The sequence below is a fragment of the Pistacia vera genome, unplaced genomic scaffold (assembly GCF_008641045.1).
Source record: "Pistacia vera cultivar Batoury unplaced genomic scaffold, PisVer_v2 Contig230, whole genome shotgun sequence".
NCBI classification, from domain to species: Eukaryota; Viridiplantae; Streptophyta; class Magnoliopsida; order Sapindales; family Anacardiaceae; genus Pistacia; species Pistacia vera.
The window spans coordinates 268,042-281,399 of NW_022196036.1; the positions used below are offsets into that span (position 1 = coordinate 268,042).

At 36.8% G+C, this 13,358-nt stretch overlaps 2 protein-coding genes and 1 long non-coding RNA gene across 3 annotated transcripts; 2 read left to right on the top strand and 1 right to left on the bottom strand.

Annotated features, from left to right (window-relative positions):
* The first annotated feature begins 5,937 nt into the window (after nucleotides 1-5,937).
* On the top strand, nucleotides 5,938-6,842 carry LOC116131323. Its single transcript, XR_004128241.1, has 3 exons — nucleotides 5,938-6,059; nucleotides 6,621-6,667; nucleotides 6,783-6,842. It is a non-coding gene; the product is annotated as an uncharacterized LOC116131323 (long non-coding RNA).
* Nucleotides 6,843-7,259: 417 nt separating this feature from the next.
* LOC116131194 lies at nucleotides 7,260-7,703 on the bottom strand. The gene has a single exon (XM_031416842.1). The coding sequence runs from the start codon at nucleotides 7,701-7,703 to the stop codon at nucleotides 7,260-7,262; it is 444 nt and encodes a 147-aa protein (XP_031272702.1).
* A 2,823-nt stretch (nucleotides 7,704-10,526) lies between these two features.
* On the top strand, nucleotides 10,527-13,042 carry LOC116131285 (serine carboxypeptidase-like 51). Its single transcript, XM_031416948.1, has 13 exons — nucleotides 10,527-10,653; nucleotides 10,723-10,817; nucleotides 10,909-11,016; nucleotides 11,102-11,348; nucleotides 11,474-11,517; nucleotides 11,624-11,691; nucleotides 11,781-11,883; nucleotides 11,991-12,202; nucleotides 12,295-12,364; nucleotides 12,452-12,502; nucleotides 12,593-12,645; nucleotides 12,725-12,860; nucleotides 12,946-13,042. The coding sequence occupies exons 1-13, from the start codon at nucleotides 10,527-10,529 to the stop codon at nucleotides 13,009-13,011; spliced, it is 1,380 nt and encodes a 459-aa protein (XP_031272808.1). The 3' UTR covers nucleotides 13,012-13,042.
* The last annotated feature ends 316 nt before the right edge of the window (nucleotides 13,043-13,358 follow it).

The window sequence follows — 13,358 nt, forward strand, 5'->3', positions numbered from 1 at the left end:
TCAGATCGAGATGGTGATGTTCGTTCTTTTGATCAGTGCAGGATGTTCGAGTTTTCACCAGTTGCAGAAGGATATTCTTCCTTTTCTAGGAATGAGGGTTTATTCCTTCTCTGCAATTACCACAAAGACATCCTTCAGAGACCATCTCTTTGTCTCATTTTTGGAAGGTGGATTGATGACAGCTCTCTCGGCATTAGCCAAGCGATAACCAATAAGGATCTCTCTCCTCTTTCGAGCTCATAATAATATTTCAAAGAAACTCAATTACTCACCTTTGCGGAGGTAGAGATCTGCTTGCCTTATTTGCAACTCATTTCCCTGTTAAATCCAAAACAACGTATTAGTTACTAAGAGGCTAAGATCAATCTTTAGTAGTTCATCGGTGGGGAAAGACTACCTCTTCTGCAAACAGCTCTTCCAAGACATCATTTATCTGTCGATCCTCCGCAACCATGGGTAACGCCATGCTGACAAGTTCATTTGACAAAACATAATCACTGATCTTTGACATGGATAATAAATTCTTAGTCCTCGGATCCAGAATTTCACTTACTATCACTGATTTATCAGAAGCTTACTGCACCTCTCCAATCCAAGAACCTGGTGAGAAGTTACCTCTGTTAGCTTGGGTTGTCATTTGGATTCAATGTCCTCTTAGTGAGGATTTCTTCTCATTATATAGGCACAAATGTGCAATATAAAAGGCTAAAATCAAGCCTGAATTATAGCAGAAAATCTGCCTAAATTACAGCCATTAAATGTGTTTATACCAAAACTATACATATTCTGACTAAATAAGGAAGTGTATATATGTACAACTGGTGAAAACTAATTAAGGAAAGCGTATCATGGTGACATCCCCCCTCAAAGTGATGCTGGTCGGTCAAGAAGCATCAATTTGCCTACAAGAAACTGATGATGTTGTCTTGTCATAGCCTTTATAAACACATCTGCAATCTGGAGGTCAGTAGAAGTATGAGGAAGAGAAATGATACGAGTGTCCAATACTTCCCGAATGGAATGACAGTCCACCTCAATGTGCTTGGTACGCTTATGAAAGACGGGATTGGCAGCGATCTAAATGGCACTAGTGTTGTCAGCTTGTAGAGGAGTATGATCGGATTGAACACAACCAATCTCAACAAGGACGCCACGAAGCCAAAGAATCTCAGAACAAGCAACAGACATTGCACAGTATTCAGAATCGATAGAAGATTTGGACACGCGATCTTGTTTCTTACTCTTCCAAGATATCACAGAGTCACCAAGAAACATGCACCAACCTGTAACAGATCGGCGCGTATTAGGACATCCTGCCCAATCTGCATTGCTGTAAGCCACAACCTGAAGAGGAGTCCCAGTAGGGAAGAATAGGCCACGACTAGGAGAACCTCAATGATATCGAATGATACGACGTACAACAACTAAGTGTAGATGACATGGAGCCTGCATGAACTGACTAACCTGTTGAACGGCAAAGGAAATATCAGGAAGTGTAATGGTTAAATAGTTTAAGCTCCCCACTAACTGTCGATACATAGTAGGGTCGGAAAGGAGATCACTCTCTTCCCAACGATACTTCGTGTTTACTTCCATAGGAGTATCCACAGAAGAAGTATCTTGAAGACTAGCCAATGTAATTAGATCCTGAGTATATTTATGCTGATTCAAAAAAATGCCAGAGGAATCAGTATGAACTTCCAAGCCTAAGAAGTATGTAAGACAAACAAGGTCCTTCATATGAAATGAGGCTTGAAGATGTTGCTACAGTCGGGTGATCAAGCTAGAGTCTGTGCCAGTAATAACAATATCATCAACATAAACCAGAAGAAGGACAATGCCAAGAGATGTCTTGCAAAAAAATAAAGAAGAATCGTATGCACTCTGCTGAAATGAAAATTGGAGCAAAGTGGAGCGAAATTTATCAAACCAGGCGCGGGGAGCTTGTTTCAGCCTATACAATGATCGTTTCAACCTACAGACATCCGAGGAAGAAGATGATGACAAACCAGGTGGAAGGGTCATGTATATCTCTTCTTTGAGATCACCATGAAGAAATGCATTTTTGACATCCATCTAATGAAGAGACCAACCTCGGGATGCAGCAACAAACAGGACAGTCCGTACCGTAGTCATTTTGGCAATGGGAGCAAAAGTCTCCTCATAGTCCACCCCATATTCTTGTTTATTGCCAAGGGCAACCAACTGGGCCTTATACCGATCCAGAGTGCCATCAAAATGCAGCTTGATAGAATAGACCCATTTGCAACCAATAGCTTTGACTTGAGGAGGACAAGGGACAACATCCCATGTATGATTATCCTGAAGAGCCTGAAGTTCTTCGGCCATTGCCTCACGCCAATAGTCATGTTTAGCTGCCTTAGAATAACCGGATGGAATGGGAATATTAGATAGAGTAACATGGAGAGAGGTAGCAGAGAAACCATACCAGTCTGGCGGACGAGACACTCTGGTCAAGCGACGAGGAACTGGGATAGTATTCGGATCACCCGTAGATGATTCAGTTTGAACAGGTTCAGATGGCGGGCTAGGCTCAAGAAGGGGCAAAGCAGATTGTTGTCTTTCATATACAAGTCCAGATTTGAATCGGTCAATAGAAGGAGGCAAGTCATCAAAATGAGGCAAAACATGTATCTCAGGCAAAAACTTATCATGATAAGGAAAGAATGATTGATTTTCAAAGAACACAACATGACAAGAAATACGAAATCGGTTAGAGCATGGATCATAGCAAACATAGCCTTTGTGTGAAGTACTATAACCCATAAATGCACATCTCAGATAATTTATGTCGTTCATGAGAAGGCAAATGAACAAAACAAACACAACCAAAAGTATGCATGTCAAAGTATTTAGGGTGCTGATTATAAAGACGAAAATAAGGAGTTTCATAATTCAAGACACTGGATGGCAATCTATTAATTAAATAAACAGCCGTAGATAAAGCTTCAACCCAGAATTTAGGAGGAACAGATGATTGAAGCAAAAGAGTACGAACAACATCCAACAATTGTCTATTTTTACATTCAGCAACACCATTTTGCTGAGGTGTATATGGACAAGAACGCTGAGAGACAATGCCTTTTTGTGTGAGAAAATCATGAAACTCACGAGACATGTATTCACCCCCAGAATCAGACCTCAGAATTTTAATACCAGAAGAAAATTGAGTCTCAACATAAGCAGTGAATTGTTGAAAAACAGATAAGACCTCAGATTTAGCACGAAGAAAATAGATCCAGGTATACTTTATATAATCATCTATGAATGTAACAAAGTATTTATAATTTGCATGGGAGATAACCGGAGAAATTCCCCACACATCACTATGAATTAAATCAAAACAGCGGTTAGCATGACTACCATGAGAAGGAAAAGAAAGAGACTTACTTTTACCTAATTTGCATGTGGAACAATCAAAAGAGAGATGAAAAGAAAATTGATCTTTATTACCCAACAAACCAGAGTTTATTATATGAGATAAAATAGCAGAATTAGGATGACCCAACCGTTTGTGCCATACTTCACACTTGTTGTTCACAGCATTACAAGCAAATGAAATAACAGCAGGAATGGAAAAATGCATAGGAAATAAACGTCCAACTTTAGGCCCCTTCGCAAGTATCTTGCCCGACACCTGATCCTGCACAAGACAACCATCACGAGAAAAATGAACATCACAGTTATTATCAACCAATTGCCCGACTGAAATAAGACTGGTAGAAAGTTGAGGAGATACAAAAACATCTCTAATAGTTGAATCAACATCCTCAATAGCATGAGTATGTACTGACAACCATTAGCAATCTGAATATGTGTCGATCCAGTATAAGTTCGAACATTGCCAAGAATATCAGAAGAACTAGTCATGTGATTAGATGCACCTGAATCAATAATCCATGAGGGAGAAAGCAAACCGTTACCTTGCAGTCCTAAGGCTGAAAATCCGAAAATAATCATCTGTTGTACCTTCTCAGGAGTAAGAGCAGAGAAAGCACTAGGAGTAGCAGAAGGAGTGGAATCCATAGTAGCCTGATAAGCATTGGCCTGACGATTCTGGGGACGAGTAGGACACTTCTTAATAATGTGCCCCAGCTTCTTACAGTAGTTGCAAAATTTCCGTGTACAGTTGGCAGCAATATGCCCATATTCCTTGCAGTTGAAGCATTGAACGTTCTGCATGTCTCGGCCCTTGCCTTTTCCTTGAGCAGCATAAGCCACTGCATTGGATATCATTTTGTCGTGCTGATAAGTGGCATGGGTGGTAAGTCGTTGCTCCTCACAAAGTAACTCCCCAAAACAGATATCCAAAGATGGCACGGGATTGCGATTCATCAAATTAGAGCGAGTGGCTTCAAATTCAGGTCGTAACTTCATTAAAAATTGATCTCGCTTGCTTTGCGCATGAATTTCCTGCACAACTGAGAGAGAATCTTCTGGTACCTTGGCATAAATAATGTCAGTAAATTCTCCCCAGATATTATTAAATCCAAAAAAAAATCCTGAATGGAGAGATCACCCTGAGTATAACTAGAAATCTTGTACTCTAATTGAGATCGTCGAGCAATATTGTCTTGATTATAGACTTTTTTTAAGTATTCCCACATAGATTTTGCAGTCTTATATGGCCTTAGATTAAGAACAATAATAGGATCCACTGATCCTAAAATCCATGTCATCACCCGAGCATCTTTGGTTTGCCACTAAGCTAGTTTAGAAACATCCGTAGGAGCCTTATCACTCCCATCAATATGACCCCATAACTCTTTCCCCATAACAAATAAACGAAATTGAAATTCCCAGGCAGAATAGTTCTTACCCGTGAATTTCACCGCAATAAAATCAGAAGACATGATAGCCGAATTAAACACTAACAAAAAAAATAGCCAATAACCAGCCCAAGAGTAATCCCAAACAGTATCAACCAAACAATTTCAGAAAGGAAAACTGGAACGATACCTGGCCAAAAACTTCAACAATCAATACCCAAAAATATTGAAACCCCAAACCACCCCAGAAGAGATCGACCACCACCAAGGAACCACCACAAACTGCTGACAAACGCAACACACCACCAAAAACTGCCGACAACCTCAGGACCAAAGATGCGCCACCAAGAAAGCACACCCAGAATGCGTCGAAAAACTCCAAGAAGCACTCAGACAGTGACGAAAATACCAAGAAGTCCCAAAAACAACGCCAACAGCACCCAAGAGGAAGCCCAACGTAACCAAGAACACCGAGAAGAAAAAAACAGAAAACCCACACGAGAAAGGTTTGTAACTTAGGAACCTAGCTCTGATACCATGTCATTTGGATTCAATGTCCTCTTAGTGAGGATTTCTTCTCATTATATAGGCACAAATGTGCAATATAGAAGGCTAAAATCAAACCTGAATTACAGCAGAAAATCTGCCTAAATTACAGCCATTAAATTTGTTTATACCAAAATTATACATATTCTGACTAAATAAGGAAGTGTATATATGTACAACTGGTGAAAACTAATTAAGGAAAGCGTATCATGGTGACATAGGTTACCACAGCCTCTCTATATGGAAGACGCTTGTAACTGGAATTTTTGACGCTTAAATACTAGATCAAATTTAAATTCAGATTGCCTAATTAAGGCAATTAAGCTTAAAAAATTATTATATTTCTTGTTATTGAATGTGGTATCCGCTGAATCCATTTGCAAACTAAGCTATTTATCATCGAAAACTATAATATTATCTACTACTAATTGTTTGGTGTTGTTCTTATGACAGAGACCCTACATGGTCCAAGGCGGTTTTCAGTCTTGGATAAAAGAGGGTCTCCGAATTAAGGAGCTGAGAGTTGAGACGGCACTGACCGTACTAAATGAGGTATTTATTACACAGGCATTAGTTATTTTAGTTATCTGGTTCAACGCAGTCGCAAATACATAATGGGGAAATAATTACTGGGTTACAGTGTAATTTTTAAGTGTATCTTTCACTAATAAATGCATGTATCTTATGCGCAGGGAGCTGTTGCAGCATTATATGCGCTATTAGGTCTGTATAATTTCTTTCTTCAGATTTGTAAATTACATTCAGGATTGAAAAGAGGTTGATGGATTGGAACGTTTCCTTATTGAACTTTAGCTTACATGGAGGATGTTACCAAGCCATCACTGTCTGGTTGCCAACCAACATTATAAAAAATTTTCTTTCCAATTGTTAAATTAAGTTGCTTGCATCTGGCTGCTTCAGAGATTCTCTGAAAGCAAGATTTGAGCTCGACACTGATGTCTTGTAAATATTCGGAGCATTTTGAAACCATTTTACAGGATGAATAGAAATACTAGGAAGGAAAAGGTTTTCGAGCATGTCTGCACTCGTCAGATGTGCTATAGCTTGTATGCCCGTATGCACCTGTCTTGACTAACATAATCTAGTAGTTAATTAGTTAAGGAGGCAGCATTCTCCCACATATGTATTTATTGCTTCTTTATGGAGTGGAGGGTTGGATGGGGCACAATCTGCTGTAAGCTTGTATCATCAGTGGGGTTTGCATTTGAAATCATTTCTCAGTTTTCTTTGTGTACCAACTGACCATAAATAATTTTGTCTCAGAGTGGGAGAAGACGTTGCAATTTATTGGTGTTGTTGGCATCGGTCAGGTATCCGGTCAATTTTTTCTTTTTCTTTTTAATTTTCATTGTTCACTTTACATATCTGGATATAGCATATCCAAGTTTTACTGATTCATTGTCGTCGGGTTCCCTGTTCTACCAGACTATTTATCGGCGGGTTGCTTCATACGAGGATGCTAAAGATTTTAGAGAAGATGTCAAGTAATGCCTCCTTCAGATTTTACATTTTAGGACTTGGATTCTAAGCTGTTTTGATAGTATACCTTATAATTGGTTGTATTNCAGCGATTCGTGAAAATTTCCCGAAGAATTTCTCAGCTTTATTATCTATCACAAAACATATTACTAATCCGTAACTGAGATTTGGAGAATTGTTATATTTATATTTTATATTGGGGTAGATTACATTAGACACAGGGAATATAAACTTGGAAAAAAAACTCAACGCCAAGGATTTATTTACGTCGGACCAACTATAATAATGCCACTTATTTTAATCATACACCCAAGATAATTAAATGCTCTCTTGCCCATTCATGCTCACAGAACTAAATCACAATCAAGAAAACACAAATTATTTTTATTGAAATTTCCTATCGACCCCCATAGTTTCAAATTATTACTTGTGGTCCTTCTCTTCTATCTCGAACGCAGAGATTGGGAAGGACAGGGAGAGACCAGCTGCGCTAGTGAACTTCACCTTCCCAGAACTAGGATCATCTATGGACATTTCACCAATCTTCACCCACATGAACAGCGCACTGCTTTTAATTCCACTAATTTTACGCATCCGACGGTTCTCAGCAAACGCCGTTAATTTGGTTTCGTAGGCAACGGTGCGTCCGATGGCATGGAACTTGTGTTCGTAACGTTTATTTTGCTTGAGCCAAACGAAACCAGTGGCGCGGTTATAACCCATCTCGGTGAGGTCGTTGAGTGGGAGAAGACCTTTAGGAAGGTTGAGTTCTTGGAGAAATTCCTGACATTTTTGCTTGCAAAGATTGGCGCCATGGTGGATCTCGGCTCCTTCTTGGTGCTCTGCTATCAACTGTTGAGTCGCCATTTTTGTTTTTCGGCTGTATTGATTTGAGCTTTTTTGTTTGGACGAGCTTGTTAATTGTTGAGCTTATCAGTAATCAATAAATTTAGCACGGATTGAGAGACATCGCACGAATGGGTCGTGTTGGGTCCATAGGTCCGCACAGCACAAAACTTGTATAACACCATTTGGCAAGAATGGGCTTTAGGAACTTGGTACAAATGAGTTTATTTGGGCTCACAAGATTGGACTTTTGGGATTGATATTTGAAAGTTTCAAAGGCAAGTGGTATTATTTAATCTCCACACAAATTCTTTTGAGTTCCAAAATTAAATAGAAAAGTTTAATATAAATTAACCAAATTTAATGTATCAAAAGATGAACTTTTTATTCTCTTATTCTATAATAATTGACGTAATTGTTGTATCTCCTTCCTGTCTCCGACAAATTTCTCAAACTAGTGAAGACAAAACCAATTCTGTAATCTTCTCTTTGTGTGTGTTTTCATGGTCATTTCCTGGAATTTGTTTCCTAGTAATTGTCATCCGCCTTTGTTTTTTACTATGTCGCAGCTCCAAAGAGATTCTGAGACCAAAAATTTATGTACATAAGACGCTCAAAACCGCAACTATTAGAATTCGAGCACAATTTCATTAATTTAAAGTAAAACTCACTTTACTTTTACACTGTTTCACTATAAATGTTTACTCACTAAACACTCTATTTCAATAGCTCTTACACATTTAATAAGAGCTTGAAAATGTGTGTTTATTAGTGATTCAATTGAATTATTTGTGAGAAAATTTGTTTAAACTACAAAATTTGAGTTAATTACTTCATAAATATCTTTTATGAGACCACAGGTGTATTTTGAGTATTTTCAAGTTATAAATGATATTTGAATGAAGAAGAATGATCTTGATGGACTTTGTGAAGAGTACGAACAAATGGTGCAAGAATCAGAGTTGAAATGAGGAAGTTATAATGCGTTAAAGATGAGACTTAAAACCTGAAAATTCTTCAAGATGAGCATGCTTCAATATTTTGATCATAACTTAAGCTGTAAAAATGGGAATTGGATAATTCTTGTGGCGTTGGAAAGCTTATTCAGAGGGCTACAAAGTTTGTGTTGATGACTTTATTAAATTCTGAATATTCCAGATTCATGGAACAAAAAGAACGATTGTCGTTATGACCATTTCTGTCGCTGAAGTGATGGAATGCGGGCCTGATGGACTGTTTTATTTTCCTAGTCCAAATCTAACTTGACTTAGGCACTTAATTCTTGTCTAATTAACCTCCAAACCCTAGCACTATAAATGAGGGTCTTTAATTGGTTTTTAGGGAGATTAAGAAAAAAGAGAGAAGATCAGCGACTCTTTGGAGATCAGAATTCTTGGAGTTTTGGGTTCACCAATTAAAGAAATTTTTCTATTTTCTTTCTTGTACTCATGTTATTCAATACAATGTTTGTTTTTAGTATTGAAAGTATAAACTAAATTCTTTTTTAGGGCTGAGATGCAGCCCAATTTTATGAATATGCATTGAATTATTTGTTGTTAATTTTTATTAAGTTTTATTATTGCACTTAATGCTTTCAATTCTGAAGGGCCCAATTGAATGACATCATGGGTTAGGTCAAGATCTAAGAGATGAAACTTAATTAGTCTAAGGTAATAAAACCACAGATTGAGTGAACGTTAGAGATAGGTTACCGCAATCTATGAGGCTCTGGTAAATTTCATAAAACTTAATGATCTTTTAACTTGTAAATCCACTTTAGAGATATTTTGGGTTGTTAATTAAGGGTTAATTTGGTAATTGTTCGAGAGAAAATCATCAAAATATCAGGGAATTTGGCCTTCAGAATAAGCTTAATTAGGTTAGCAATAATTGTCAATGCATAGAATTAAATTGGTGTGAAATCTGTGTCCTAGGTTTAGTCATCTTGATTTTTTATCAAAGTATTAATAAAATTTTGCTTTTGTTTAGTTTTTAGTTTGTTTTATTTTTCATTAAATTCTTTCTTAAGGAATCTAATTAATCAAATAGTAACAAGATAGATTATTTTGGTACTTGGTAGTAGTGGTTTTCTTAGGATTTGACACTCATTTATTTGAGTTTTATTACTTACCTAATTTCGTATACTTACAAATAATCTGTCAACACTCACTTAACTTCAAGATGCACTTGCTTTAAATGAATCTCTAGTGCATATTTATAAGTTATCTTCTCTCTAAAATATCATTTCAAAGCTTCTTTCACTGGAATTTTTAATACACCGAAATCTTATTACACTATTGCCATTGTCAGAGACATTAATTTCAAATTCTGGATCTTACCCCTTCAAAAGAGTTGTTAGAATTGTTAATAACATTACAGAAAAGGAGGTTGATGAAATAGGAAGGCGATATAAGATGTAAATTTTAAAAGAAAATTTAAGAAAAAACAAAACTGAATTATTTATAGTAGTGAAAATATTACAAGCCCAGAGGTTTTTACTCCTTTAAGTAACTATCAAATACTTACTCAACTAAACTACTCTAGTTAAATCAACGTTTCATTAATCTGGTTCACTATAAATTGTAATCCGCTTTCATTTGGTTGCATTTCTCTATTTGTTCTGTTTATTCTATCTATAAACAAGAAAAAAATTTACTTATCTTTTGACATTTTCTCAAACTAATGCAAACAAGTAATCCTGTAATCTTCTCATTGCGTGTAATTGTCACAGCCATTTATTTATCAGATAGTGACAATCAAAGTGGTGAAATTTCTTATGCCAGTTTATCTTCATATTATATATACTCTTCCAGGCATTTTCATTGGATCACAGAGAGTGTTCCCATGGAGAAAAACTTGCTACCCTTTCTCTTTTTGTTGTTCTCTTCTAGTTTGCTCCATGGATATCTCGCATTCGGCGCAGGAACCGATGACGGTTCTGAACAATGGGGATATGTTGAAGTTCGACCAAGTATGTGAACATTTTTAAAACTATGCTAATGTTATTGTTAATGCTTTAATGTTTACTTTTTCAATGCAGAGGGTCACCTGTTTTGGTGGCTTTATAAGAGTCCATACAGAATTGAAGATCCATCCAAGCCATGGCCAACATTACTGTGGATCCAAGGAGGTCCTGTGAGTAAATATTTTATAGACACGAGAATTTGATTTTTCGCAATGTAGTTATGTTTGTTTAATCTGACTTGATTTTTATATCTAAATTTAGGGAGTCTCTGGTGTTGGGCTTGGAAATTTCATAGAAATAGGACCATTAGATGGCTATTTGCAACCCCGGAATTCTACATGGCTTAAGAAAGCAGATCTTTTATTTGTGGTACAATGTTCAGTAACTTCAATTTTTTTTTTTTTTTTCTCTTTCTTCTTTAGTAAACTTTTTTCTGTACTTTAATGGAATTTAGGATAGTCCAGTGGGAACAGGATTTAGTTACATCGATGGCGATGACAAGAACTTGCTCGTTAGAACCGATGAGGCTGCTGCCACGGACTTAACTACCTTGTTGAAGGTGCTCTTCAATGGAAATGAGACCCTTCAGAAAAGTCCTTTATACATTTTTGCAGAGTCATATGGAGGAAAATTTGCTGCTACTCTTGGGGTATCAACTGTAAGAGCCATGGAAGCTGGAGAATTGAAGCTTCAACTAGGGGGTAACTGACATTATGTTGTTACATAATTACCTCCATCTGCAGACATTTATAATAGCATGTTATGAAGTACTTATCTTCGTATTGAAGTAAATATTGATTATGTTATTGCATGTGTCAAAATGCAGGAGTTGCTTTGGGTAATACCTGGATTTCTCCCGAAGATTTTGTGGTATGAGATTTCATTATTAGAAAATTCCTCTGTGCCAAATATCTGTACATCTAAAACTAAGTTTGATTTTCCCATTAAAATTTCTTACACCGAATGACTAATCCAGTTTTCATGGGCACCACTTCTAAAAGACCTGTCACGAATGGACAACAAAGGCTTGAATGAATCGAACAGGTTCAGATTTAGAATTTAATTTTTTCTGATTAATGTTTGCGAAAAAGGCAAACTCAAATTAAGTTAACGTAATCCATTTGCAAGAACAGGTTAGCTCTAAAGATTAAGCGGCAACTAGCAGCAGGTAAATACGAAGATGCAACAACAACATGGAGTGAACTCGAGGGTGTTATTTTGGATCACAGTAATGTGGTATGGTTCTTTATCTCACTACAAATCAATTCATGCATATCTGCACACACTTTCGAATACAAGGCTTACAGAATTTTTAGCAATATAGTGATAATTGGAGTTTGCAGGACTTCTATAACTTCTTGCTTGATGCTGGGAATGACCCCTTTTTCAGAATAACAACAGCGGAATCGAAAGGACTTGGAGTAGATAAGTATTCTAAATATCTTATCAACAATAAATTTTCAACAGCTGACGCTGGAGCTCAGCCTGTTGACCTTTATAAATTAATGAACGGGCCTATCAAAAAGAAGTTAAAGATTATTCCTGAAAATGTAACGTAAGTTCCTGCTGCTTGAACCACGAAGAAGAGCTTGTATAAGTTGTTAACACTTTGGCTGACTCCGTGGATCATTAACCACTCTCTTGCAGATGGGAGGAGCAAGTATATTCAGTTTTTTCAGCCATGACTGGAAATTTTATGAAACCAAGAATCAATGAGGTGATAAAATTTGTTTTGTATAGACATTGTCTGAGTTGTGGAAAGTAATTAATTAACACTCAGCCTTTAACTTCTGTGATTTAACAGGTGGACGAGCTCCTAGCCAAGGGCATCAATGTAACGATATACAATGGACAGGTAAGAGTTTGAATTTTTGACATGAAAACTTTGATTAATAATAGATGTTTTGACCTCCAACAACTGAATTTTGGTTGATATTTATGATAGCTTGATGTGATATGCTCAACAAAAGGAGTAGAAGCCTGGATTCAGAAGCTCAAGTATTACTCTCTTCTCCAATTAATCTTGTGTGTTCGATTTTTGGTAGTTCTGTTGCTTATAACTGATTCTAAAATTCAGGTGGGAAGGGTTGAAAGAATTTTTAAGCTTGGAGCGTTCTCCTTTATACTGTGGAAGTGATGATTCAACAACTAAAGGATTTGTTAGTTCATATAAGAATTTCTTTTTCTATTGGATTCTTGGATCTGGCCACTTTGTAAGTACTCCATCAATATATAGCTTTGTAATTATGTCCTTCGTCACTCAATTTTTTCTGATGAAAACAATTATAATTTTCTCAGGTTCCAGCAGAGCAGCCCTGTGTTTCTCTACAGATGGTGGGAAACATTACTCGCTCACCTAATTAGAATTTTACTCATAAAAGGCAGAAACAGCATTCACAAGAGACTTCGATACGCAGAATTGAAAGAAATAAAATAGAAACACACAGCAATTCATGAAAGTTTCTCGAAGCATTTGTCTACTTAAAGTTTATTACAAAAGATATTACTGTTCTGTAATGAAAATCGGAGAATTGTTATATTTTATGTCTGTGCACAGAGATTAATCTATTAATAACACTATAAACAAGTTGCCCAGGCAAAGATGGCATTAATAAGGTAAATGCAAGAAATTTATGTATTCCTGTTTTGCCTAAGAAAGTAGGGCTGACGCCGAGCTTTGTTAGCATGGGTGGTTAGAGCTTGAGAAGGTT